General features: G+C 36.3%; 3 protein-coding genes and 1 long non-coding RNA gene across 4 annotated transcripts; 2 read left to right on the top strand and 2 right to left on the bottom strand.

Annotated features, from left to right (window-relative positions):
• Positions 1-1,069: 1,069 nt before the first annotated feature.
• LOC124646190 (nucleoside diphosphate kinase 7-like) lies at positions 1,070-3,214 on the bottom strand. The gene is made up of 6 exons (XM_047186287.1): positions 2,904-3,214; positions 2,411-2,572; positions 2,121-2,319; positions 1,749-1,994; positions 1,498-1,611; positions 1,070-1,213 (listed from the first exon to the last, which is right to left on the bottom strand). The coding sequence occupies exons 1-6, from the start codon at positions 3,212-3,214 to the stop codon at positions 1,070-1,072; spliced, it is 1,176 nt and encodes a 391-aa protein (XP_047042243.1).
• Positions 3,215-5,514: 2,300 nt separating this feature from the next.
• On the top strand, positions 5,515-8,373 carry LOC124633659 (HEAT repeat-containing protein 3). The gene is made up of 8 exons (XM_047168963.1): positions 5,515-5,719; positions 5,799-6,050; positions 6,166-6,271; positions 6,377-6,895; positions 6,975-7,206; positions 7,297-7,564; positions 7,786-8,085; positions 8,172-8,373. The coding sequence occupies exons 1-8, from the start codon at positions 5,588-5,590 to the stop codon at positions 8,280-8,282; spliced, it is 1,920 nt and encodes a 639-aa protein (XP_047024919.1). The 5' UTR covers positions 5,515-5,587; the 3' UTR covers positions 8,283-8,373.
• Positions 8,374-8,435: 62 nt separating this feature from the next.
• Positions 8,436-24,220, bottom strand: LOC124633668. The gene is made up of 5 exons (XM_047168974.1): positions 23,848-24,220; positions 11,977-12,095; positions 11,571-11,724; positions 10,706-10,883; positions 8,436-10,008 (listed from the first exon to the last, which is right to left on the bottom strand). Exons 1-5 carry the CDS (start codon positions 24,021-24,023, stop codon positions 9,172-9,174), a joined length of 1,464 nt encoding a protein of 487 aa, XP_047024930.1. The 5' UTR covers positions 24,024-24,220; the 3' UTR covers positions 8,436-9,171.
• Positions 24,221-24,329: 109 nt separating this feature from the next.
• LOC124633688 lies at positions 24,330-25,326 on the top strand. The gene is made up of 2 exons (XR_006984773.1): positions 24,330-24,839; positions 25,071-25,326. It is a non-coding gene; the product is annotated as an uncharacterized LOC124633688 (long non-coding RNA).
• The last annotated feature ends 526 nt before the right edge of the window (positions 25,327-25,852 follow it).

Raw genomic sequence — 25,852 nt, 5'->3', positions numbered from 1 at the left:
CGTCCTAATTGGCAGCGATCGCACGATGGCGCGATGCGTTTTTCATCTCACGATCTCACTATCTCACTTGTGAGGTTCAAATAGGACACTCTGATGAAATCTGTATGTTTAAACTCATCGAACGACGAGAACGCATCGTGTCATCGTACAATCGCTGTCAATTAGGACGACGTTTTAGATGAAAAACGCATCGCGCCATCGCGCGATCGCTGCCAATTAGGACGACGCCTAAGACCTTGGACCTTCTCTATCTTATTCTTATTTCCACTAAGTAAAGGTATAATTTAGTATTTTTGTGGTAAAATTCTGCTTTGCAATAGATGGGTAAGCAGTCTATTCTGCAGGATTGCTATCACGATTAGAAGAAAATACCTGCCAAATGGCCTGCCATGCCCAGACAGTCATTATTTTAATTTAACTTGGTTGAGCATCAAGACTCACAGAAGTAGTAATCGTAATCAAGGTTACTGGAGTTATTTAACCGCTGCAAGATTCGGCAGATTTATCTGCAGACTTGTCTGAAATCTCGTCTTGTGTGTCCTGTTCTTTCCTCTCCCAAGTTAAAGTAAATGTAGCGTTCCCTCGTGGCGCCGCACGGTCGGTCCAATGTTTGCACATCCTATTCTCTCGGCGGTGTTTGCACAACATCTATCAGCTGTCGTAAGTACACACCCTCGTGGTTTAGTTAGAAGGTAAAAGGTGTCATTTCGGACCGTGCTTGAAGTGCCCTTCTATCATTGAACTTTGTAATTACCTATAATATCTGAAAAAAGGTTCTACTTTTGAGCCTACAGCTCAATTAAAAAATTCTCGATTTTTACCTAAAAATATGAATTGTTTTAAGACTTTATTTGGTTCGACATCATATTGCAACTTGTAACATTGTCAAACTACAGCTCATTCCTAACAATGTTAGATTTTAGCGCAAGTTATAATGAAAACGGAAAACAGAGGTGGCAGCAGAAGCACTCTTGCAAACCTTGTCGTTACCCGCATGTAATAAATGATGAAGCTGAAGTTAAAACCAATTTAATAAAAAAAACTAAAAACTATCGTAACAATAATGACGTCATTCATTAGCTAATAGCTTAAAAAAGTATTCAACTTCCGTTTCGCCGTCCTCTGGTAGATCTGTACAATGCACTGCATTATGTACTAGTGTTTTTCCATAAAGGGCTCTAATGGAATCAGGGTACAGCTGACGACATAAATCCTGCAATGATGATGTCATGTCAAGCCAAAATTTCCTCGTCCGTTGTGCACTTGGACTCGTTTGTTAAATGTAATTTCGGTTAATCAGAAAATGATGAAGTGCCTGCAATAGTACCTACTACCTATCGGATTTGGAGTCAGCGCCTATGTGAATACTGGTATCTAGCTGAGCCAGTCCGAGCCCACGCAGTGAGACTGGTGTGTAACGCACTGCGGACTCTATAACTGATAGAGAGCGGGTTCTATCTTCCCTAAAGACTATAATGAAGAAAAGTAAAATCTTACCGGATCTCGTGGTCCACATAGCTTTCTGAATTCAGTAACGCTGTTTAGGCTGGTGTCTGTACACTTAACTTCTAACGCTAAACATTTTCCTTCTGCTAGATGGATACACGAGGCCTGAAATTGAAACTTGAATATTGAAGTAAACTACGATATTTTGGGATTATGTTAATCAAGAAAAAAAATTGCCGAGGCCCGAGGCGAGTATAAACCCTCGCCAACAGAAAAACGTAAACAACAGTAAAGTAATTAACCTCATATTCAGGTATGACTCCTTTATAAACTTCGTAGAATTCTTCAGCATTTGGCAATTTCACGGAAAACATAGCCATGGCGGAGATGTGAAACTTTCCAGCAGTGGAGATTTGTTCTAGGATAGCTCCCACATTGCCATCTAGAACCGCATGTGGTTTGATAACGCAACAAGTGCAATCCGTGAGAGTTGAGCGGAATGGCACGCGCGGGATTCCTTTATCGTAGCCAAAAAATAGCTCCAGCATCTACAATCAGGTAATTATTTAAGTTTGTAAAAATAGATAAAATATTTCGAAGCTTTGCTTAAGGCACAAATGATTATTACGAAATGGTTCTCAGTAGCTGGAGGAGTAAAAGGCTTAGGTTCATACCATTCGCGCATCTTCACCTGAGTGACAACCATGGGCGATATTTCTGAGTTTATTTTCTCCGTACATTCTACGGAGGGTGCCAGGCTCTGCATCGATCGGGTCCGTTGCTCCTAAACAGCGGCGCCATTCTACCACTGCGTTGGGCCCCACCAGTTCCAGGCCTACCACTTCACCACTGGTTATGTAGTCAATAACGATACTGTAAAATATATTTGTATCAGCATTAGTACGGTACGGGAAGCTATGCTTTAGAAAACGGGAAACATCGATGGATGTAAGTGAAAACTTACGGAAGCATACTACTTCCTGCAATATTGCTGTACATTGTCATGGCAAGTTCTTTACTTATTTTCCCGTTTTTTAATCGAACAATACGGAATCCTTTCTTTGTTATATAAGTTATTATTTTCCCATGTATATCTGGTGATACGGGTTTAATCATTGCGAAGGTGCTGTAAATAAAAATCTACTTGTTATACCCAAAGTAGGTGCAATCATTAGCTATATTACAGATACATTTACCTATAGATAAAAGCTACATTCGTATATATTCATGTAGGTATGCTCGATCAGTCGAAAATTTTTAAGACTGAGGTTAGCCGCACATAGGTGTATGGGTTCTCATCTCAACAAGGAAGCACGGTAGCTGTGCGTCACATCGTAAAACAGGCCTTTACACCTCTAGCCGTGAATTGTGGTCGGAAGTGATGGTCTGAGCTAGTCTTGTAAAGCGAGTTAGGATATCTAATTGGTATCTTGTAAAACTCGTGTGTAAGTACTTACCTTTCAACTTTGTTAAACAAAGTCTTCCGTGTAGCTGGAGCGCAGTCTGTTATGAGCAACAATTTTGAAAATATATTTACAATATTCCCTATTTGAAGCATTTCTAGTTTAAGAGTTGGCAGCTGTACCCGTCGTACAAGATTATGCCCCTTTTTTGCGTTTAATACTTGACATGAATTATCGAATGGAAAATAATTCAACACCAGTTCGATTATGGCATCAGCGTCTGCATCATACATTTCGCACAAAAAAGTATATTTGTCAAAATAATCGTACACCTGCAATAACACTTTAATTAATAATTTAATCATCAGTCGTTTTCAAGAAACATTTCTGTGGAAAGAAGACATGAAAACTCATGCTTAAAAGTTATTTTAACGTAGAACACTCAACAGTCTCAGTGTTTTCCCAAATCCACCGTTGGGGTCTAACGTGAAATTATAACAAAAGCTTGTAATAAAGACCGGCAACTTTGGAAGCGCACCCCCAGGGCAGGGGTGTAACACTAGCTGAGAATATCACCAAATTACTTTCAACCCGGGAATCGAACCCAGGCCCTATGCGGCAGTCGCAAGCGCCTAACAAGCGCGACCTTCGTATGACGAATTCCCGCGTACACCAGGATTTTCCACCAAACCTACAGCAAATAAAATAATGTTTTACCATTTTGCTGCAGGAACAGTAATGCTTTATAAAAGTAAACTAATCAGAAAATAGTAAGTAATTAATTATAAAACTAGTGTAGATATTTTATTAAAATGAATTAGTTAAAAATAATGGAATATGTTTGCCTTAATGGCTTGCTTGACATATTGTCATTGACAAAAAGATAAAACCAAAGAAGTTAAAGACACGAAAAAGTTTGTGTACTACTTACTGTTATGCATAGACATAATATTAGTAAACAGGACTGCGCATATAAACCCAAAAAACGAGCCGAGTGAAACAGTTAGTACGGAGGCTGTCTGTCCCTTTCTAATAGGGTGACTATGAGATTAAGCTATGTGAGACAAATCCGAATTTGCTAAGATTATTAAACACAGATTATTATTGAAGTTTTAACTTACGCAGTTTGTGACCTTAAGATACTATAGTTCGGCCATTCAGAGAATGCGTTCCTGACACGTCGCGATTGAACTGACGACGTAACTTTGCAATGGCGTTGCAGTTACGATAAAAATATTTTTGCTGGTTGTTTACCGTTTTAACAATTGAGGAGCATTAAAACAACATTATTATATCAATAATCAATGAATGTTATTACGTCGTCAGTTCAATCGCGACGTGTCAGGAACGCATTCTCTGAATGGCCGAACTATAATAAAGGCTTTTAATAATTAGCGGAAATTAGCAGTATAAAAGCAGGAAGATTCGAAGTGAAGACTGTTTTTTTTGTATTTCTACTTCATATATAGACTGCTGAGCCATTTATGTCGCCTTTCTTCATTTTTTGGGAAGCTATAACAATAGTACAACAGTTTTAAAATCCATCACCCATATTTTGACTCGTTACAAGAATTCATGGGCACCCTAGTTGTTTGGTTTACGAAAATGTTATTATTAGCTAACCTGTGGAACGATATATTGCAACCACCATAGGATTCACTTTTGCAAGTAGAAACGCAACACTTTTTCACCATTTTAATAGTTTAAATTGATTGAATACAAAAAAATATAAACAAAATTTTAAATGCTGATTACGCGCCAAGAATGTTCAGGGTTACCGCTAGAAAATAAAAAAAAGCAAAATAAAAATTTATGTTGTTTATGTTTTAATAATAAATACGAATAAATTAATGCGATTGTTATTAATTTGTTGACTTACAATTGTTAAAATAAGATAAAAATATAAGTGATTCAATTGTTTTTAGGAAGACAAAACTTTTGATCACAACATTTTTTTATGCTGGCAATGTGTTAGAAAGAGACAAACAGCCTCCGTTCGAACTATCCCTCTCGGCTCGGATTTGCCTCTGTGTATTATGCAACAAATTAAGTACCTTATTGCGTTAGAATAGAGTTCATTTTCGTAAATATATATTTTGAGCGTGCGCAATCTTGTTTAGTAATATTATATCTATGCTGTTATGACCTTTTGTTTATGCAGAATAACCAAGCTCATTATCTATTTCATTGTCATTTTTTACGCCTTCTTAATCCTTCTTAATACTATAAAAACAAAAGTTTGTAGGTATAGACAGATTTTCATGTAATTTGGCTATAACATAGCATATTTACTTATCAGAATAACACGAGAATAGTATATCATGTAATTACAGGCTACTTTTATGTATGTGCTGGAAGCAGTTCTCTCAAGACTTGACACCGCAGGCGGGTGCCAGTGTAGGTGTAGGGATATTAAAAAGCTGAAGTTTTGGTAACCATATAGGGAGAGTAGCAACTTCTACTGAGCCCCGCGCACACGAGGGTCACCTAGATTAGACGCTCAACGAGCAACCGTACAAGTGCTTATTAGAGAATAGAATTTTTGACTGAATTTTAATATTTGTTCGAACGGCTCGTTTTATTTATACTGTGCTACTAAAGGCTTAATTTGTTTTTAATCTACACTTGAGGAATTGACGTTGACAGAATTCAGACAGTGACAATGACAGTAAGTTGTCAGAAGTTACGGCATCGAAGGCGGCGTGTTTTGTGTAAATTGAAGGTTAGAATTATCAAAAATGGGTAAAATTAGGAAACCCAAACCTGCTAGAGCAAGGAGAAGCCAGGCCGCCGAAGAAAGTGATGAGGAAGAACAACTCCCAGTCGATAGCAAAGAAAATGCTATCCAAACAATATTGGATCAATTACAGGTCAGTACTCTTGATTTCTCAAATATCTTTGAAAATGTATTGAAATACTTGATTTTCATAGTTATGATTCGTATTGTAGGGTGCTGACGTTGAAGAAAAGTACTGTGGCTTGCAAACTTTTGCCATTATGATAGAAAATCCGGAGAACGTACCACATATTATGAACCGTGGCTTGGTGAAAGTGGCAGCTCCTCTGCTGATTGACCAAGCTAGCTCAGTCAGGAATGCCGCGGCTGGCTCTCTCAGGAACCTGTCTACGGTGACCATGGACACCTGCGATGCTATGATGGAACAGGACATAATGACTCCATTGATCTGCTATTTCCATGAGGTTTGATTTCTTATATTTTTTTATTTATGTTGACAGCAAACACCCATAGTTATGTCAATTCTAACAAAAGTAAATAGTTTTGATGTTTAATAATATGGCTGTCTTTTCATTCTAGCGTGCAGAAAGTTGGGTTCCTGATGTTAATTCAAAAACAAAGGATGAAGATATCGATACATTCATTCAGTGTGTCAATTTACTGTTGAATCTATGTGAAAGTTCAGGTATGCAAAAACAATATAATTATAATATGTATATATTACACCATGTCCTCATAAGTAAATGTATTTCCTTTCGTCTTTGTAAATATATTTTTTCTCTTTTCACAGATCTAGCTGTAAAATATTTGGGACAGTCCAGAATATTAGACATACTGCCTCGTTACTTGGATCTCGGCACTTTCAGCAGTGACATTGTAACAGCAGTATTACAATGTCTGTTTGTCGTTGTAGAAGACAATCCCGCAGCTATGGCCAAAATAAAGTCAAATGCTGAAAAACAGCTAGAAGCTTTATTAGGACTTGAGGGAACTGATCCAACAATACTACTGCTAAAAACACTATCTGCTGGTGTAATAATTAATACTTGTGGTGGTAATATAACCACACTGCCTACTGATGTTATCAATAGAATAATGTCCATATTAGCTAATACTCTGTCAGTGGACCACAGACTCATCTGTAGTCAGCTGTCAAGTAGTGTGCCATTGAAGGATGCTTCAGGCAAAGTTGAAGCACCCAAAGGCAAAGCAGCACAGCAACTAGAGAGCCAGATACAATCTGTATCACAAATGTTGACTGCTCAGCAAAGTTCTATAGAAATAATTGCTAATATTTGTTCATGTGAAGGTAAGACATTAATCATCTGAGTCAAACATATTAGTAATACAATATGCATCAAGTTTCATATTTTCATTTGGGTTTGTAGATGGTGATGAATTGCAAGGCAATGACTCTTCAGATAGTGATGAGCCTGATGAAGAAATTTTGGAAAATGGTCATGAAACTGTGCTTGCAGAAGACAAGCTGCCTCCAGAAGTGATGGAAGCTTTTATATCTTTGGAAATATTTGAAAAAGTTTGGGCTAGAACCCAGTTACCTGCTCAGAATGTAATGTTAATATTAAAGGAATATGAAGGATCACAACTTGTTGAAAAGAGGTATGTTAGATTATTAATTTATTATTATTGTATGGATCTCATCCCATTATATTGCATATTTTAATCTTAATGTTACCTAAATTTTTTCAGGCTCCTCAGATTGCAAACTCGAGCACTTTTATGTATAAACAATTTATTATCTACTCTTCCAATCGAAAATCTTGGTGGAGCCAATGGTGTTTATAAAATCTGGGTAGATACAGGAAAGCTAGTTTTTAAACAAGATGCTGATAATTTAAATCTGCTGGAGTCTGCTACAGCTGTTATGAGAGCTGCTTTGGACAAGATTAAGTTTAGAGAAAATGGCAATACCAATGATTGCAGTTTGTTCAGTGACTTGGCTTTATCAGACATTGAGGTAAGTCATACACTGCTACTTTATTCATTATTCTCAGTGCTTTTAACTTTTGTTAATATCAAAACATTGCCAAATTATCTTTGGAGTTCCTCAGGGCAGTACACTAGGCCCGGCTTGTTTTTTTCACCTGTTTAATATTGTTGTTTTTTTGTTTAGTTAGTAGGTATAAAATAATAAATACTAAGCATAAGAGTAGTTTTGACATATGTTTTCTATTTCAGATTATGTTGACTGGAGTTAAAGAATGTTTAGTGCCCGAGATAAGATCAAACCTAATCCGGATGATCGGCATTCTAGCGTTACTGCTAGTTAATAACTTGAATGACGTAACTTCCAATGTAATATGCACAATTACTGAGTTTATATTAGAACAAGCACATAAAGAGAACGAAGTCTGGGTACTAGCTGAAGCTATCGACACAATCGTAGATCTATATTCTGAAGATGAAACAGATGTTTTGGCTGCTAAGGTTAAGTTGACAGACAAACTAGCGATACTAGCGCCTATTCTGAAAAATAAGGTAAGTTTTGTAAAAACCTTGTACCTACTGTCATAAAGTAATTAAAACCATTCAAAATTTAAAATATTGTTCTTCTTTTATTTCAGGCGAGACAACAAAAGAAGCTTCCGAAAGAATATAAAGTGCTTGTAACCACAGCATCGTCCAATTTACCAAGATTTATAAAGTACAAGAGAGATAGAATTAGTAGGTTATAAGTGCATTCTTTGAAATACTTAGTGAGTATAAAATGTTGATCATTTACATTGACAAAGTTTATATCTATGATATATATTTTTTGTAAACACATTTGACGTTTAAATTTTTTTAACTCCTAAAAATCGTAATCGGGTAAATTGAGTAACACAAAATCAATAGAATAATAATTTATTAAACAACAATGACTGAACTAACAAATATCTAATCCCAATGTGAACATTTGTATAAATAGTTAGGAATCTTGCACACAAATTCACAGTGCATTATATCACCACTTGCGGATTTTTTATGTCAATGGCAGACCATTGGCACATCTACCGCATCGTACGTGATTATTTTGTGATACTACAAAAGCAAACATTCAATATATTAAAATATTTTTATCACAAATAAAATTATCCTACGCCGCTAAATATTTAGAATATTTTATGGCAAAACAATGCTCTTATTTACGCTGTTAATTACGTATATGAAACATGTATAGAATGCACTAGTATTTTAGTTAAGCTTGTGTTACGAAAGTTTCATATTGCAATCCCCTTAATGCATGTTTGAGATCCGATTACATCTAAACCACGTTCGTAATAATCTAAAAATCACATGTTACAACACACTAGATTCCTTATTTGACTAATTACTAGTGTACACAGCTGGATTGTTTTACTTTGCTAGACATGACTTAAAATACTAATTTGTATGATGCTCATTGGATAACTGTTAGGTAAGCAGCTTCCTACAAAGTATGAACAGCTAATAAAATAATAATAATAATATGTATTTGAATAAGAATAGGTAAAAATACATTTCACGTTCTTTGTTTTGTTCATAAATTATAAAATATGTGGGGTCCACAGTAAACAGCCATAATTAAGTTTCAAGAGTTAAGATTCATGGAGTACTTGAGCCTCCACCGTAGTGACTCCTCCTAGGCTTTGGTATGGGGTTTGGTGACGTTGCACCATTCTTATCAAACCTCCTTTTGATTTCAGACACAGATAGACGTGCTTCTACAGATGGAATATCGTCTTCATTTAAAGCAGAGTTTAGTTTATTAATTTCTCTCTCGAGCTCTCTAGTAGCTCTATCAATTTCTTGAAATTCCTTTTCTGTACTTGAAATTGTTTCTATGCTCTTTTTGGTTTGGGAGTCGTCATAAAGTTTACAAACAACCTTCTGTGGCGCGTCGTTTCCATTAGTGTCCATGTGTATTGTGTCCTCGTTTAAGTTTATGTCGTAAGTTGTGTATGTCGTGTCTAGGGCATTAGTAAGGCTCTTGCTTCTCTTATTAGATAATGAGTGGAAATCCTCTAAATTGCCGCGTCTTAATCGTATGTCGTCTTCATTAACGCTAGAATTGCGTCTGTAGGTTACAATGTCTATCTTATGGAATGCGGCTGAGCTCAGGATATCCTCTTCCGAGGAACTATTTCTAAGTGTCACTTCGTTGTCTTTGGATTCAGTTTGGTTTTCAGTTTGTCCGTTTTGCAGTTTACTTTCTACCTCAGTACTAACCGTGACGTCAACAACTTCATTATTGTTATCGTTATTAGAAATTGTTTGTTTGGTTTCTACAGTTTCCTGGTTCGTGCTATTAACATCTTCATCTTCAACTATTTTTAGCTCAATATTTAGGTTCATGTCTTCAAGTTCTAAATCACCTTCAGTGTTGTTCAATACTTTGTTTTCGGTTTCAGTTGTATGTACTTCAGAAGTGACGCTAGAAACCTGTAATAAAACAATAAGCATGTTAGTTAATATGTCATTACTGAGTTTTACTCAATAGCCTTAAAATATAAAAATGTTATGCCTAAGCTTGTTCGATATTTTATCAGGTATCTGGCAGTTCTTCTTAAATTTTCTGTTCAGTTTTCCGAGTTGTTAAGAACCAAGACGGGTTAAGCGGTGTTTATAAAAAATACATCCAGCATGCAGCGGTGGTAGGTAAATACAAAATTACAGCCCATATTAGTTTCCCTAAGCCTTTTGTTACGCGAGTGCATATGTATGTGTGTCAATAGCTTTATGTGCAAGTGTTCGGATTTTGTATTAGAATGTAAAGTTTTCTTTAAACGTAAAGGTTCGGGGACCCTTACAAATTATTCACCAATTATCTGTTTGTAGTGTCTATAGTTCCTGAAGTGACTGACAGGACCTCTCCTAATTTTGACAAAAAGAAAAAATAAGATAAAGAAAATAGTTAAATTATTAACAGAGATGGTAAAGAAACAGAAGTTGTGTGTGATGTGTATTATAAATAATGCATACTCAGGTTTATAGCAGAATATAAAGATGTGTAAGACGTGACCATGAACGTTCTAAGTTCTAAGTTAATTCAATAGAACCTTTAACCTATCGATTTACGTGAAGTAAACTCCAACTTATCATCTACTTAACAATAGTTATGTACTTCTAAGTCCCTTACCGTGGTATCGGCAGACTCGGGCGTGGTGAAGACGGGTCCTGGCGGTAAGGGCGCTCGTTTTTTCTTACGCCTAGAAGCGCGTACTGGGGGCACCGGCCCGTCTTCATCGAAGGGGTTGGTACTTTCCACGCTCAGTCGGGATCCTGACACTTCGCTGCGGGCCAGGCGAGGGGTTGCACTGGAAATATACAACATTTCTTATTAACAGGGCGTTTCTCCTGGCTTTTCTTGACTCCTGATGCGATTAATTTTGGTACTCTTGTGTCACGAAATCCAAACGACTTAAAATCACATTCGCTATTGTAATGTTGTTGATTTCACAGCTCGATAATTACTGTCGTTTCATAAATTGTTAAACATAAATGTGGTTATAAAATCCCAGTTCCGTTTTATAGTTCTCAGTATTCAGTCAAGTCTTGTTGTTAGACTTTGCTCAGACTACCTCTGAACAAGGACAGCGCCGATCTGATATTTATAATGCAATCTTCGTATCTAAGAAGTGGCTTAGATGGTAAAATTACGGCGTATAAAAAGTTTTGACAAATTATCCGTTCCGTAGTTCTCCACTGAATTAATGTTTCTATTATTAACGTAGTTATTTTTGAATTAAGTTTAAGTAACAGGTATTATACCTTAGCCTTACAGATGATAATTATCTTATGTACAGAAAATAGTAAATTATGAATCATTAAAGATAAGGAAAAACTCGATAAGATTTTCCTTGACTTCTTTTAACCATATGGTTTTATAAGATAAGCTGAATACACAGACTTTATGTACTCTTACCGTTCTTCTAAATGGAACAAATTTCATGCATCGGCTTCGCAAGGAAGGATTTGAAGTAAGTATCTGTGTAAGGAATTACCTTAAGGATTGGACCTCATGATGGCTGGTGCTGCGCAGTCGTTCTTGAAACCGAGAGCGAGGCAGCGGGGTGATGGAGCCGCCGTACACATAGCGGTCGCCTCTCTCCGGGGATCCCACCGTGCTGCGCGCGCCTGCCGTTGATGCTGTCGAATCTGACAGGAAGAATAAAGGATAAGATACATTATTAGAAGGATCCTGTGTATTACATTGAAGTTTGAACGCGAAACATTTACTATATTATGTACCTAAAGTGTAAACACATAGATTTTGTGTAGGTACCTACCCAAGTACGTCATGTTTTTAGTTAGCAATGCTTCAAATAAGCTTATGTTAATTATATGCATAGGAAATGCATTATGCAGCTATAAGCTATGTATGAAATTACGTCAACGATTGTATCTTACATTGCAATGCTCTTCGGTAGATTATAGGTGAGGTCTCTCCATTTAATTGAGTGGTGCTGGATCTTTCTGAAGATGACTGTTGCCCCTTCTTTCCTTTCTTCATAAACGATCGGAAGGCCCTGAAAAAGATAACGTGAGGGTAAGTCCAAATCAACTAAGATATTATTTCTACCTCAGACATTATAAAACTTTTTTTTTATGAAGAGAGCTTTTGTTCGTTTTATAAGATCTCCGTTATGAACGTGAGAAGTCGTGGGAACCCGCATCTAGTATATTAGAGCTCAAAGAGATGAATACAGTAGTAGTTAGTAGTTATTATGGCAGGAGTTCTCACAATGCCGTTAACGGATGTCTGTAGGCGCAATACTGACAAAGGTAATGGAAGTTTAGTGCACTTGATTCCACTTGAACGGTCACAATTGTGCCGTAACGGACGAATGAGTGGCCAACGTACGCCCACCGACTTGGGTTGTATTCGTTTGGAAATGTTTGCAAGGAACGAAAATCAATAGAAAGTTCTGGTAACTTTTTCTGACCTTTGCTGTAAAAAAATTTTTGGGTCGTATCTTGCCGACTTGTCGATAAAAGCTAACAACTTTGCAAGTAATTTTAATTATAAATTGGTAAAGGAAATCAATATTAAAAACATTCAGCAATTACAAATATCAGACGAAAATTTGTCCTCCTGTTAAGAGAGTTGATGAAAGAGCTGCTTGTTCAGAAAATCAATTAAGATTTTTATGGCACAATTTTATGGATATTTTGCGACAAACAGCCTCGACCCAGTCAGAGTTTGTTAGTGTTTAACTTCATAAACAGTCATTCGTTTGCTATCTCAGTTACGTCTTGTAAACGGACAGTCGGAGTCTGTATGACATTAAATCTCGTAGGTCACACGATAAACTGTGATTTGCATGACCTGCACTTGAACTGCAGCGAATCCCGGCGACACGATTGCTTCAGCTAGTGCATTCATACACTACGCGAGTCCATTCCGATTTTCAAATATTTTGAATCCACCTGAGAAACCTCCACGGACAAAACACGTACAGGATCTTTTGCTCCTCGAACTTGACTTGGTATTACAGTTTTATATACAGTCGCTAAAATGTAAGGAAGTGCCTACATAGATTGTATCTTAATGTTGAGGTCAAAGATATTCTATTTTAGACATTTACAGTTAGGCTGTGTCAGTGCAGTCTAAAAGCTCGCAATGGCATTTTCCTCATCAGTAGCAATGTATCTACCTAGTTGCAGTTTTTTGCACCTGGATTCTTTCATAAATATTGGAAATTACATAAATACATTTTTAACCGCTTTTTGTTCGTTTCCATAGACAGGTACGGAAACATATATTATTTAATTGGATTATTAGGTTTTAGCAGAAAATAGGTTAATTATTATCGGCTTATGTTTAACTGATCACCAGACATAGTAACAAATGGCAGACAAAAATAGTAAATGATCACCAAAATGAAACTCGCATTTTAATGTAAAACTATAACCAAAGTTTTAACACTTTGCTATCCTATTTAAGTGAAATTACTCCAAAATAAATCATGCGTAAGCCAAAAATAGTAAATGATCACCAAAATTAGACCACCATTTTAAAGTAAGATTATAATCAAAGTTTTTAAATTCTGCTATCCTATTTAAGCAAAATGAGTCCAAACAAAACATTGTTATCCCAAAAGTAGTAAATGATCACCAAAAGTAGTAAATGATCATCAAAATTATACCAGCGTTTTAATATAAAATGATAATCAAAGTTTTTATATCTTGCTATCCTGTTTAAGTAAACTGACTCCAAAAAAATAAGTTCGGCCTGATACAATAAATTTTATAACATTATGGGGACCCTTTTCCTACACTAGGGTGGAAAATTGTCTATTGCATGCCTCTAAACAGTGCGATAAGAGTGTGTTTTCGAGGGAGTGTATTGAGAAACACATTCTTCTTCTTCTTTCTCCTGCCCTGTTCCCAATTTTACTTGGGGTCGGCGCAATATGTCATTTTCTTCCATTTTCCCCTGTCACTCGTCATACTGACACTCACGCATGCATTGCAAGCCGGACACATAACTTAATATGGCATCATAATACTTTATTTGGTAATAAGCCTACATTTTATGGCAATCACAGTGACTTATTTAGGCAAAAATAATACATTAATTTGGTCGTCAAGAGTTGGTGATCATTTACTAAATTTGGTGGTCGAATACAATTTAAAGTGAAGTCGTGACTAAAATAGCTGGTACTATTACATTTTTAGACTTTATTTTTCTGGTTACAAAACTAAGGGTATCAAAGCATTTTATGGTGGTCATTATATTTGTTCCCATTATTATCTACCTTGTGTTATAATTACCCACTTATTCGGACTATCTGATAATAATGATAAGCATATAAATATTGTTACCTAGCTTTGGCTGCATTTGACTGTCAATGAACAATTTTTGAAAGGGCTGCCTTTCCAGGGAACCTTTCCATGAATAAACGTTATCATACAATAGCCGGAGTATCTTAAAAATGTAAGATATTTTTATGACCCTGACGCGAAAAGCTTCGGAGCTACAGTAACGTATCAATAGAATCAGGTACCCAGGCGTATTGCCATAATTATATACACATAGAAAATTAGAAAGATTTTATTCACGTCTGTACAACATATAAAATTTTCTACGTATCAATCTTTGAATTACCTTACGACCATTATGAAAATAAAAACAACAAGAAATCTTACCGCTCACATGTTTTTTGTTACAAATGGTTTTTTAAGTGCAAATATAAATTCATGAGTATAATTTTTGTGTCGTTGGGATCATTATAAATGAACGTTCCTACCTAAGACGAGTTAAGACTAAGGTTAAATCAAGGTGATCATTCTACGTAGGCACTGCAGGCACCTAGGTATATATTTTAGGGTAAGATATACAAAGTGGTAATTGGTTAGGGAGTTGAACAAACATTGGCATGGAAATATCAATACTCAACAGTAGAGCACAAACTGCACTTTAACTGTATAGGTATACTATGATATCAAAGGTTAAATATTCTGGATATTGTTAGACAGATATTATAATAGTTATAATACCTTACTAAGTAGGAATACTTAATCAGTCCTTGCACATACATTGCCTAGCGCCATAGCGCAGACAAACAACTTGGTAGGTATATACTACCTACAAGAATTCGAGAACTCGGCATCAACTATCCTTCACATGACTATAATGCACATCGGTATTTCATTTCACAATCGATGCGATTTTCTAAATTATAATTTAACGGCGCCTATAGGTGTAGGTGTAATCCATTTTATAGCACAAACAGCAAAACATTCCGCTTTCTACAAATTCATATTGCGGTTATAGTCCATAAAACTGAGTGTAGTAACAGTATACATAGATATAAGTGACGTATCTAGTATATCCCAATTTCATTCTTATTTCCTTCCAGACAGCTCAACAGTCTTAAAATATCATATCATCATCTGGATATACGTATAGCTTGACGGTTTCTCTAATCAGACTATCCTACCTATAAGAGTCATAAACGTGAAGAAGGTAAGTTCCAGCATCGCGATCGCCACATTTTTTCTGCCGAGATTTTGAGAACGTTTTGACTGAAAAAATGCGAGATATTTTAAGAGAGTTTGCGAGATAGCAGTAATAGTTATGTAGGAATTGAATTTTAGGGAGTCAGGTATGATCTCATTTTCCATTCATCAGATTTTAACAAGCTATCATGCACTGGTTTGTTATGATAATATTGAATGGAAAAATACTTATAGAATTAGGCTGAGTAAACGTGATTTGTGATTGATTATGTAAGTGATTAATATAATAGGTACAACTAGATTAGATAGTGTTATACCCCAATTTTAGCCGTCACTTGGCTGTATTATAGATGCGCTGTACAACCACCTCGTTATATCGGTATTCGAGTAACGAATGCAGGACCCTACCTCGTGTGCTCTAGGGCTCAGATATACCGAATATTGATGAGGAAAAAAATATAATGGTGCCAGACACAAAAACGCTTAGTCGCAGTCGCCTGCATCATACAAAATAGGCACTCAGATATAGGTATCTAGTACCTAACTACGTTCCTATCTGCGGTTAGCGGTTACCATTCCACTTGACAAGGAATCACTAAGCCTAGCTTCAGTTGATTGCCATATGTGATAAGTTTAGTTACGTAATAAGATATAACTTCAACATATATGCACCATGTAGTATTCCCTCCTACTTACCAAGGCTGTGACCTTCATAGATATGTAAGTGAAGAGAAAATTAACGGGCCAGTATTGCTCTAACTATCCTAACTGAACTGAACGGGGCATGACCCACTTTTACGCACTTGTTTTATCACACTTCTGCTGGACGAATGATTCACCTCAGACTCTTTATCTTATATGTTAAGGCATTATAGTCCAAACAATACAAACTACTATACTTAATCCAATGTTAATCGCACCTCGCTTACTTATAAGTATTTAAATTAGTAATAATTAACGCTTATGAAGGTTGCCTGAAGCTGTAAATACACGTTCTTAATGAATATATTTTATGATAAGTTAGTTTTGTACCTATTTACATCAGTTGTGAAAATAGAAAACCTAAGATTTTATATAGGTAACTTGGCTGCGGAAACTGTTACTAATTTGAATATTACCTAAAGTGGGTCAATAACAATAAGACGCAATACGAAATATTCATTTAGTATTTTCAGTATTGGTAATTGTGCCTAGCTGAATATTTTTATTAAATAATGTAAGAACTAAAACCTGCCTGACTGGCTTTTCAACAAAACAATTAAACTAAAATTAAGATTTTAGTAGATTTCACCCTTACATGCATAGTTATTTCGTTTATTCATATTTATGTATAGTTAACTTTATGTCATTTGTCTATTTGATTCGCGTGTAGGTAGCAGTAGGGTAGGGTCAGCATGTGCCTATCTACTGCAAAACACGTGTGTCGCGTTTTCTAATCAATATTTATGTGGGATATTGCCATCGTAGATAAAAGGTTAACGATAATCCCTCCTTTGACATTCCGATATTGATTCATTTGTCAAAAACTTGTTCCAATACTTCAACTACTTAGTTTATAATTTACTTAGAACTTAATCACCACATTGTTTTGTCAATAAGCTTATGAGTAATAAGTCTATGGACCTAATATTCCTTGTATTCAAAACTACAGAGTACTTATAACCTGATTCATACATATTTATCGCATTATCAAATAAGATATCAGTAGTGTACACTTTCTTTCTGCATGCTTAATTATTTATCTATAAAGTGGTACCTAAATTCCTCAATCCTCGCACGCCAAGTGGTGCTCACGAACAAGGCTTAATTGTTTATTAGAAATCTGCAGATTGTTTCGCAATGCGTTGGTTAACTATTGAGAATTTGTGTCATTACACATATTCGTAGTTAAGAGATCTTGATAAGTATGTATTGTCATCACTAAAGAATTCTCTCTTGTCTCTAGAGTTGAATTTAATTCAAAATGCAAGATATCTTGTTTCTCATTTATGTATTCGTTGTCTTTTAAATGACGAGGCAATTTCGTAGCTCTAATTAAACCGTAGCATGAAATAAAATACCTACCTAACTAGATTGGTAGTGTAAAAAATCCATTAGGTACAGTTTGCAATTCGTAGAATAGAATATTACATTGATGTAGTCGATGGTTTCCAATCATTAGACTTTCTTTGCGCATGTGGGTCAATGTATGTAATCAATCACATTAGGCTGAGTTTTTCAGGCATTGGTTTGGTTAATACTTCATTCATTTTTACTTGAAATATATTAACTATTGCAATTCTTGAAATTGTTATTAAAGTTTGACACTTCAATAAACCTTCTCCCTTATTTTCCTTTCCTTTTCTTGGACACCAATGGCTGATAAAAAGGTGAAGGAAAACATCTTGAGGAAACCTGGACTATTTGGTCTGAAACCAACCCGCATTGAGCAAGCGTGGTGATTAATGCATGTGATAAAAAATTAATGATTAATCAATCATTCTCCGTACGAGAGGAGGCCTGTGCCCAGTAGTGGGATGATAAAAAGGCTGTAACAGCTTCAATAAAATACATACTAGGCGTTTAATAGATATCTAGTATAATTCTGAAGGACATCATCCACAGCATAATCCTAGTAAGCTCTCAAGTAAACTGGTGAGAAGTGGAACAGTTATTAGACGATGAGAACACCATTAACTTCATATTCATAAATCATCGCAGCATTTAATCTGTTTGGGTGTAGGAAGGTGTGTAAAAAGGGTAGGTGGGTGTAAAAAGTCGTGGTGGCCTAGTGGGCAAAGAACCAACCTCTCGAGTATGAGGGCGCGGGTTCGATTCCAGGTCAGGCAAGTACCAATGCAACTTTTCTAAGTTTGTATGTACTTTCTAAGTATATCTTAGACACCAATGACTGTGTTTCGGATGGCACGTTAAACGGTAGGTCCCGGCTGTCATTGAACATCCTTGGCAGTCGTTACGGGTAGTCAGAAGCCAGTAAGTCTGACACCAGTCTAACCAAGGGGTATCGGGTTGCCCGGGTAACTGGGTTGAGGAGGTCAGATAGGCAGTCGCTTCTTGTAAAGCACTGGTACTCAGCTGAATCCGGTTAGACTGGAAGCCGACCCCAACATAGTTTGGGAAAAGGCTCGGAGGATGATGATGGGTGTAGGAAGGTAATGAGTTGTGGTCGCAGGTCTCTTGTTTATGCATCCCGAGCTGTGGCTTCTTGTTAAGCATACATCAGACATTTCCTCCATATTAAATTACTATAGCGTGTAACTAATAAAAATAAATTGCGAACTATGCTAGTGATTGCGAAGGTTATTGTGTACCTAGGATAGGTTACGTCTGATCATTAATTGTGAATAATATCTGTGCATTCATTAGGTATATCCTTACACTCGTAAATTGCAACTGATGGGGCAACAGATCAACTGTAAACATGACAAATCTTAATATTCAGTCAGCTGGGAAATTCATCTGTGCAATTCCACTTAAGAAAATTCGGCCCGAAATATCTGAATGTTCCGTTGTCGGGGAAAACCAACTTAATGATTGGTTTTATTTTAATGTGCCTAACAATGCAGAATGCAGTACAAGTGTGTAAAATAATGTTAAGTAGGTTGTAAAATATTGTTTGCGCAGCTTAGCACTTCTACAACTTCGGCTACATTCCTTTGTAAGTAATAATTGTCGGGGCTGTTTCTAGACTTTCTAGTCTATAAGTATTCGCTTATCAAATATCCTGTCCAAAATAATCACAGCGCAGTTAAATAAACTTAATACTGCGGTGAAGACTTGGATCTGAGCCAATGCACGTATGGAACAACCGGGTTCAACTTGTTTTATGTTCTTTGTTTGTTACGTATTATTTATATGCTGATTTATTTTTAATTAGTTATGTTACTATAGATAAGGTAATTCGATCTAATCTTCTTTGGTGGATAAACGCTGCACGTGCTTGCACCGTAATATTCTCTAGGACTTCGTAAACCTACTTACCTATCTACATAATCATTGGTTTTCAGAGCGTCATTCATAACTAGGTACATCTATTATATAACACAAGTTTATAACTAAATAATGTCGCGACAAATAATGTCGCGACACCTTTTCACACACGGTCGGTTAGCCCCATGGTAAGTTATTTATTAACTTGTGTTATGGGTGCTAACACAACTGATAAACTACATATAGCTACATATATACATATTTATAAATACATATAGTAACACCCAGACCACGGCCAACAAGCATGCTCATCACACAAATATCGACCGAACCGGGAATCGAACCCGGGACCTCAGGTTCGGCAGTCCGGCTTGGTGACCTTTGCGCCACAGAGGTCGTCAAAACTACCTATATATATTGGAGACAAAGATTGTGACAAAAGTACAGGGTTACAATTAAGTTAGTTGAATAATAATAACAAGGTAAAACAATTGCACCAAAATAAAAATGTGCAAAAGGCATATAAATAACCAGATATATACCTCACTCCAGACCCGTAACCACGACACACAATATGAAATAAACGCGCTGAAAACATTCAGAACAATTAATCACGCACGAATGTCCTGAATTTTAAGTGGTTCACTGCTTCAGAAAGTGTTTAGTAACCGTAATGTTTCTGTTTACCTACTAATCAATAAATTATAGCTGGCTTTAAAACGAAACAAGAAATTCAGTGTGTGTTATTTCATTGTTTGTTGACGAGCTTGTGGCTAAGAACTAACAACAGCACTGGGGCCCGATTCTCCTAAGTTAATAATGTCAAAATCGAATAGAAATCGAATCGCAATATGATCGCAATAGCAGTTTTAACCATATCGGGCATTCTGCTACTAATAAAAGATCAATCGTATTCGATTGACATTTGATTGGTGTGCGATTGGTCTGCTATTTTGGTAATTTTGGTCTATACGGTAGTTTGCTGTACAATCATTTTGCAATCGTAACTCATTTGCAGACAAAATGATTCATTATTGAATGACAGAAAAGGATAAAAACGTTTATATCAAAGAAAAAATAGCGGAATGCCACATACGCTTCAATCGTAATCGAGTCGGGATCGGATATCAGTCGAATCGAGTCGAACGTGAATCGTATGTCGCTTAAGTAAAATTAGGAGAATCGGGCCCCGGGTCAATCGATCATAAGGTTAAGCAACGCTTAGAGTGGCCCGTTTCTAAATGGGTTTGTAGGTATATCTTTGGAAGTCTTTACGTGAAGTTACGAACCAGAAATACTGACAACTAGTCTTACCGAGGGGTATCAGTTTGCACGGGTAATTGGGATGGGGAGGCTGTCGCTCTATGTAAAAAACATAGGTCTGTCTGGAAGCCGACCCCAAAATATGTAATTGAGAAATGGCTATACACATAATGATGATGTCTTATTTCGATATTTGGGTATTCATAGTACCTTAGCATCAGAATGACATAACTTCGACCTCTATACAGTATTACAAGTCACAAGAATCACCCACATGATTAACAAATTGTCCCGATTTAAGAGTTCATGTCCTGCGTTTTTGTGTTACAATCTAAAGACTTCACAGAGGCTCGACCTAAAGAAATATTTTTACATTTTGTAATGTTCACATTTACATAGGTACTCGTATTTGTTGCTGCAATGTAAGTACTAACTTACTGGTTAAGGCCATTTTTACAAAACATACTATGTTGACATGCTATTTGAGAATCAATAAGCAACTGCAGTTGCAAATATGTAGTTGAATTTTAATATTATACCTATAATAAGTACATGTATGCAGTTATGTAAGTAAATACATAGCCTGATTTCATCAGTAGGTATGCAAATTGATTGATTGTATGTGATAAAATAAATCTTATTCTTATACCCAATGACGTTGTCTTCCGCATGTTTTAGATTGAATTGAAAGAATTAATTCATTCACTATGAAAGAACCGATATACTGAAATGATAACCTAGGTTCTTACATAAAATAGAATAGACATAGAAGAACTGCTGATTCAAACATAATAAACATGCGTTGATTTGAAAGAGATATACATTTGTTAGATCTAATATAATCATTCGTATTTCGATTTACAATTTCCATATTCTTACACAAATAGCGATCATAAAGCTATGGCTACACACCCACGAGCAGATTTCTTGTGTAGGTACAGTCACTACCTAATCCTTATAAATCAGCATAAACGTTTGTAAACTGCTAAATTAGATGTCAATCACGTATTACGTACTCAATATCCAACAGCGAGAAGCAATAGTGACTTCAATCCTATAAATAAACATCTGACGACAATATTGCATTATTCACACACTTGTGATATGGTTAAACAAACGTAATGATGCTCCCAAGTTGATATTAGTCTTACGATAAGACGCTGTTAGCTTGATACTGAATTGTACTGTGTTCATATTGTGTCCCTAAGGTGTGAGTGCGCTCGCATAAATGCATAGTAAACATGTAAGTATCAGTGTAGTGGATAAAAAGAATTAATTGATTCATAATGTTGGTATTAATCCCTCTTGAGGTTATAAGTTATATATCCGGAACTATGATTATGCTAAAGGCCGAGAGACGCTGTATCTACATGGTAGATAATACCTACTGCATACATACTTACATAAAGGAAAAACAACATTTTATAGAGAATGGAAAGAATATTGATATAATAATATAGTAGGTATCCGAATCTGCATCTGTAATACTAAATTCTAAACTTTATTACATTGCAATGCACCCAATTGGGTCTTGTAATCTGTCAATGTTGTAATTCGTCAGGAAAATCATTAATTAATTAGTTTCCGCGATTTGGTTGTTTTTCTTTTCTTCTAGATTCGATATTTTTTAAGCATCGTAACTACCTAATTAAACATAATATACCTATCTAATAGAAGATAGGTAATAAGAGCCAGGGAGGTAAGTATCAGTAATCATTAGGGAATTCCTACAGCGTTTGACGAAAATTCGCGGAGATTTTTTTAGAACATGATTTCAAGTTCTGGATCAGAGTTTCTATACATTTAACAATAATACATATCCCAAGAGAGCCTTGTAAGTACATGACTACCTACGTGACGTTAAGATAGTTACAGTTAGTTAGGTGTATACGTAAATCAGTTTGTCCTTGATCTCTTAGACATGTGAGTGACTTAAAGAAAAACATTATACACACAATAATTAGTTTTATGTTTATTTAATCGCTGCTGACGTGAAACTATTGTCAGCAAATTAGGTAAGCCGGTACGTAGATGTCCAATTATAATTCGATGATCTAAGCAGTAATATTTTTATAAAATCTAAAAACATTTGAATATTTGAACATGCATTTAAAGATTCGCAAACTAGCGGTACTTAAGGATTTCATAACTAACTGTTTATACAATGATTCACTGCAAAGTCAACCAATGAAATCTTATAAATTCCAGGCCCCAATGATAATGTGGTTATGTGGTAACTGCACAATCACGCGTTGTGTGCATTACCAACTGTCTAACATTTTTTACTAGCTACATAATCTCTGTTAGCTTATAATGATTTAATTTGGAAATGTTATTTCCCGTGACTTAACTAAGTTTATGTGGTACACTTCAGCTAAAACTCAACAAAACAATAGTGCCGTTGAAGGCAACCCTTTGTGAATTGAACAAATTAATAAATACCCTTTTTTAATTTGTTCAATTCACAATATAACAATATTGTATTCAATAAATATATTAATTAAAATAATAAAAACATGAAAATCACGATATGAAAATAAGGGAGCCCTTTAACCTTGCAGCTGTCATTGGGCACTTCTGATAACCAGAACCAATAACATTTGTTTATTGGATAAAGACCATATCAGGAGAAAATTTTCATCACATTTTCCAGATCCCTGCTATCGTTTCATATGAAAGCACTTTCTGTGAAGTAGTAAGAAGTCTTGGAAGCTTCAGCATAGCTCACTGACGCTATCATTATTTGTATTCTTCATGAGTCATCATGAGATCTGTTGTGAGTTTATGACCAAAACCTCCACGGGCTATATTTAGTTAGCTGTCAGTCATGATTTCAGTGTATGTAACTAGTTACAAACCAAATTTTTATAACATTGATTGGCTGAAAGTTGTATCGGTTCGGTCATTAAGTGGTATTTGTTACCAGTCGCTTGGAATCTAGGTAGACCAACAATGCTAAACATTATTTAGATCACACCGTTAGAAATGTAATTACCTACTTGTACAAGTAATGAAATTGAAAATATTTGGGTACTTATGCTAGAAACTAATTCTCAAGGTGTCAATGTATTCGTAGGACAGGGCAAGTTTATAAAACATCGATATAACATGTTATAAACTTACCATGAATTCTTAAGGTCCTTCAGTCCGGAGAAGCTGATGCTGTTGGATCGATTGAGCCGCCTGCCGAGGGTCCAGAATCGAATCTTGTTGTGATTGTCCTCTTCATGGAAGGGGTTCAAATGTTCCGGGTAGTCGTAGATGGAAACTGTCTTACGAGGAGCAGTTGCCGCAGCCATGATTGCGTTTCCAGGAAATTCACTTTTTTGGGTTTTACATAATACACAGTACGTTAGGCGTCAACCACTTGCTTTATCAGTTATCACACTGGTGAGTTATCAAGAACTGATAGCGCGTTGTATGTTTTATCGCGGCGAGATAATTACGGTGTTTGTTTTCGCGGCGTTCGTGGCGTGAGATCGCCTTGCGTCGCGGCGCTCGGCGTCGCGGGCTGAAGCAGACTAGCTACTCTAGGCAGTGGGCACCGCGCGCCACACAGCGGCGCTGACGCCCGCCGACGTTATCACAGCGCACCGCCACCGGCCACCGAGCGCGTCGCGCGATGCACCAGCACCACTGCTTCACTGCACACCCGTTAACTGAACTGCTGGCGGTAATGAGAAAGTTGTTTCCAATGCAATTGTGTATTATGTAGTCATCAAATTAGAGAACTCGTTCTATAATACTTTGCGACAATTACAACACTTGACTGTAACTGCACTGCGGGAAAGTACTACAATCAATTAGGCCATCAAACACCGGAAAATAATGTTTCTTTTAAAAAGCGCTACCTGCTTCAATTTTCCGGGTTTGTCCATGTCGATAGTTAAGATGACACGTGTCACAGCGGTGGTTACCGTAAACAGTGGAGTATATTTGCCTAAGATGACGCCATCCACGCAGAAGCCGCGTCATCCGCAGAATACGAAGGTCGCGTCATCTTCGGAAAATTTAATATATTATTATGAATATTAACCGAAGCTGGGTTTGGTGCAAAGAGCATTATGAAGAAATAGTGTCCTCTTAATATGCGTAGGAAGCTAAACCAGAATTTGGTACTAATTGTCTCGCTATATTTTTACCTATCTACTGTCTTATTCGAGTATCTTAAAAAAGTTTAAGGGTTAAAGGTGACAAACTACTAGGATTTGCCTATATTTTTGTTAAATCAATAATAAAGTTATTTAACATACGTCGTTGAGCACAAATATTAAACAATAACTCCGAGTATTCTATTGTGTGGTTTCTGCGTCGTTTATAATTAACCATGCAGTGGTTTATTTCAGTGACAGACGTCTGTGATTAAAGCCGCGGCACGCGAGCTTGGGGGCTTTGGGCACCACTAAAATACCACCACCAATGGACTGCCTTCGTGGTATCGATCCACTACACCACGACGAAAGCGGAGTCACACTATAGCTACATCACTTTGTAGATGTTCTTTAACTTTCTTTGGAATAAAGGCGATTTTAGGGCAACCTTTCACGCCTATGAGCTGGATTAATGGCCTGAATGCCCTAAATAACCGTGAGTTTAAGGTGATTCGATTTTTATTTTAGCTGGTTTCATTATCGATTCCTCATCAATTGAGAAAATAATACCCATTGTAGAGACAGGTATTCGGCTTGATACGGGTGAGGTGTGCTACTTAACTCAAAGTTAATGGTTTATTTTTGTATCGATCACTACTCGAGGTGTAAACAATAGCAAGCTAATGACATGGTCGTTTGGTTTTTATTATTAACTAAGTAAAATGTTACAGAATTGGCTTAGTGCCTGCAGTAAACGTAAAAAGACTTAGTCATCGGCTGCTTTTGTTCTTTGTATAGCTTGCACTTTGAACAAGGGTACAGGAAAACATGATTTCTTTATCCGCAGAAATGAACAAACTAATTTACATTGTAGGTACTTAACTAATTTGAGATGGATTCATTTGACTCACGTTATTGACTTTGAAATGTTTACCAAAATATAGGTAACTAAATATTATTACAGTTACTACAAATTAAGATGGCAGAACGGAAGCTTTGGCGATTAGTACAGAGAAAAGCAATTGGTGCTGTTGTTG

The sequence above is a fragment of the Helicoverpa zea genome, chromosome 1, assembly GCF_022581195.2.
Source record: "Helicoverpa zea isolate HzStark_Cry1AcR chromosome 1, ilHelZeax1.1, whole genome shotgun sequence".
NCBI classification, from domain to species: domain Eukaryota; kingdom Metazoa; phylum Arthropoda; class Insecta; order Lepidoptera; family Noctuidae; genus Helicoverpa; species Helicoverpa zea.
The sequence above is the reverse complement of the archived record's forward strand: the minus strand, read 5'-3'. Positions and strand labels throughout refer to the sequence as shown.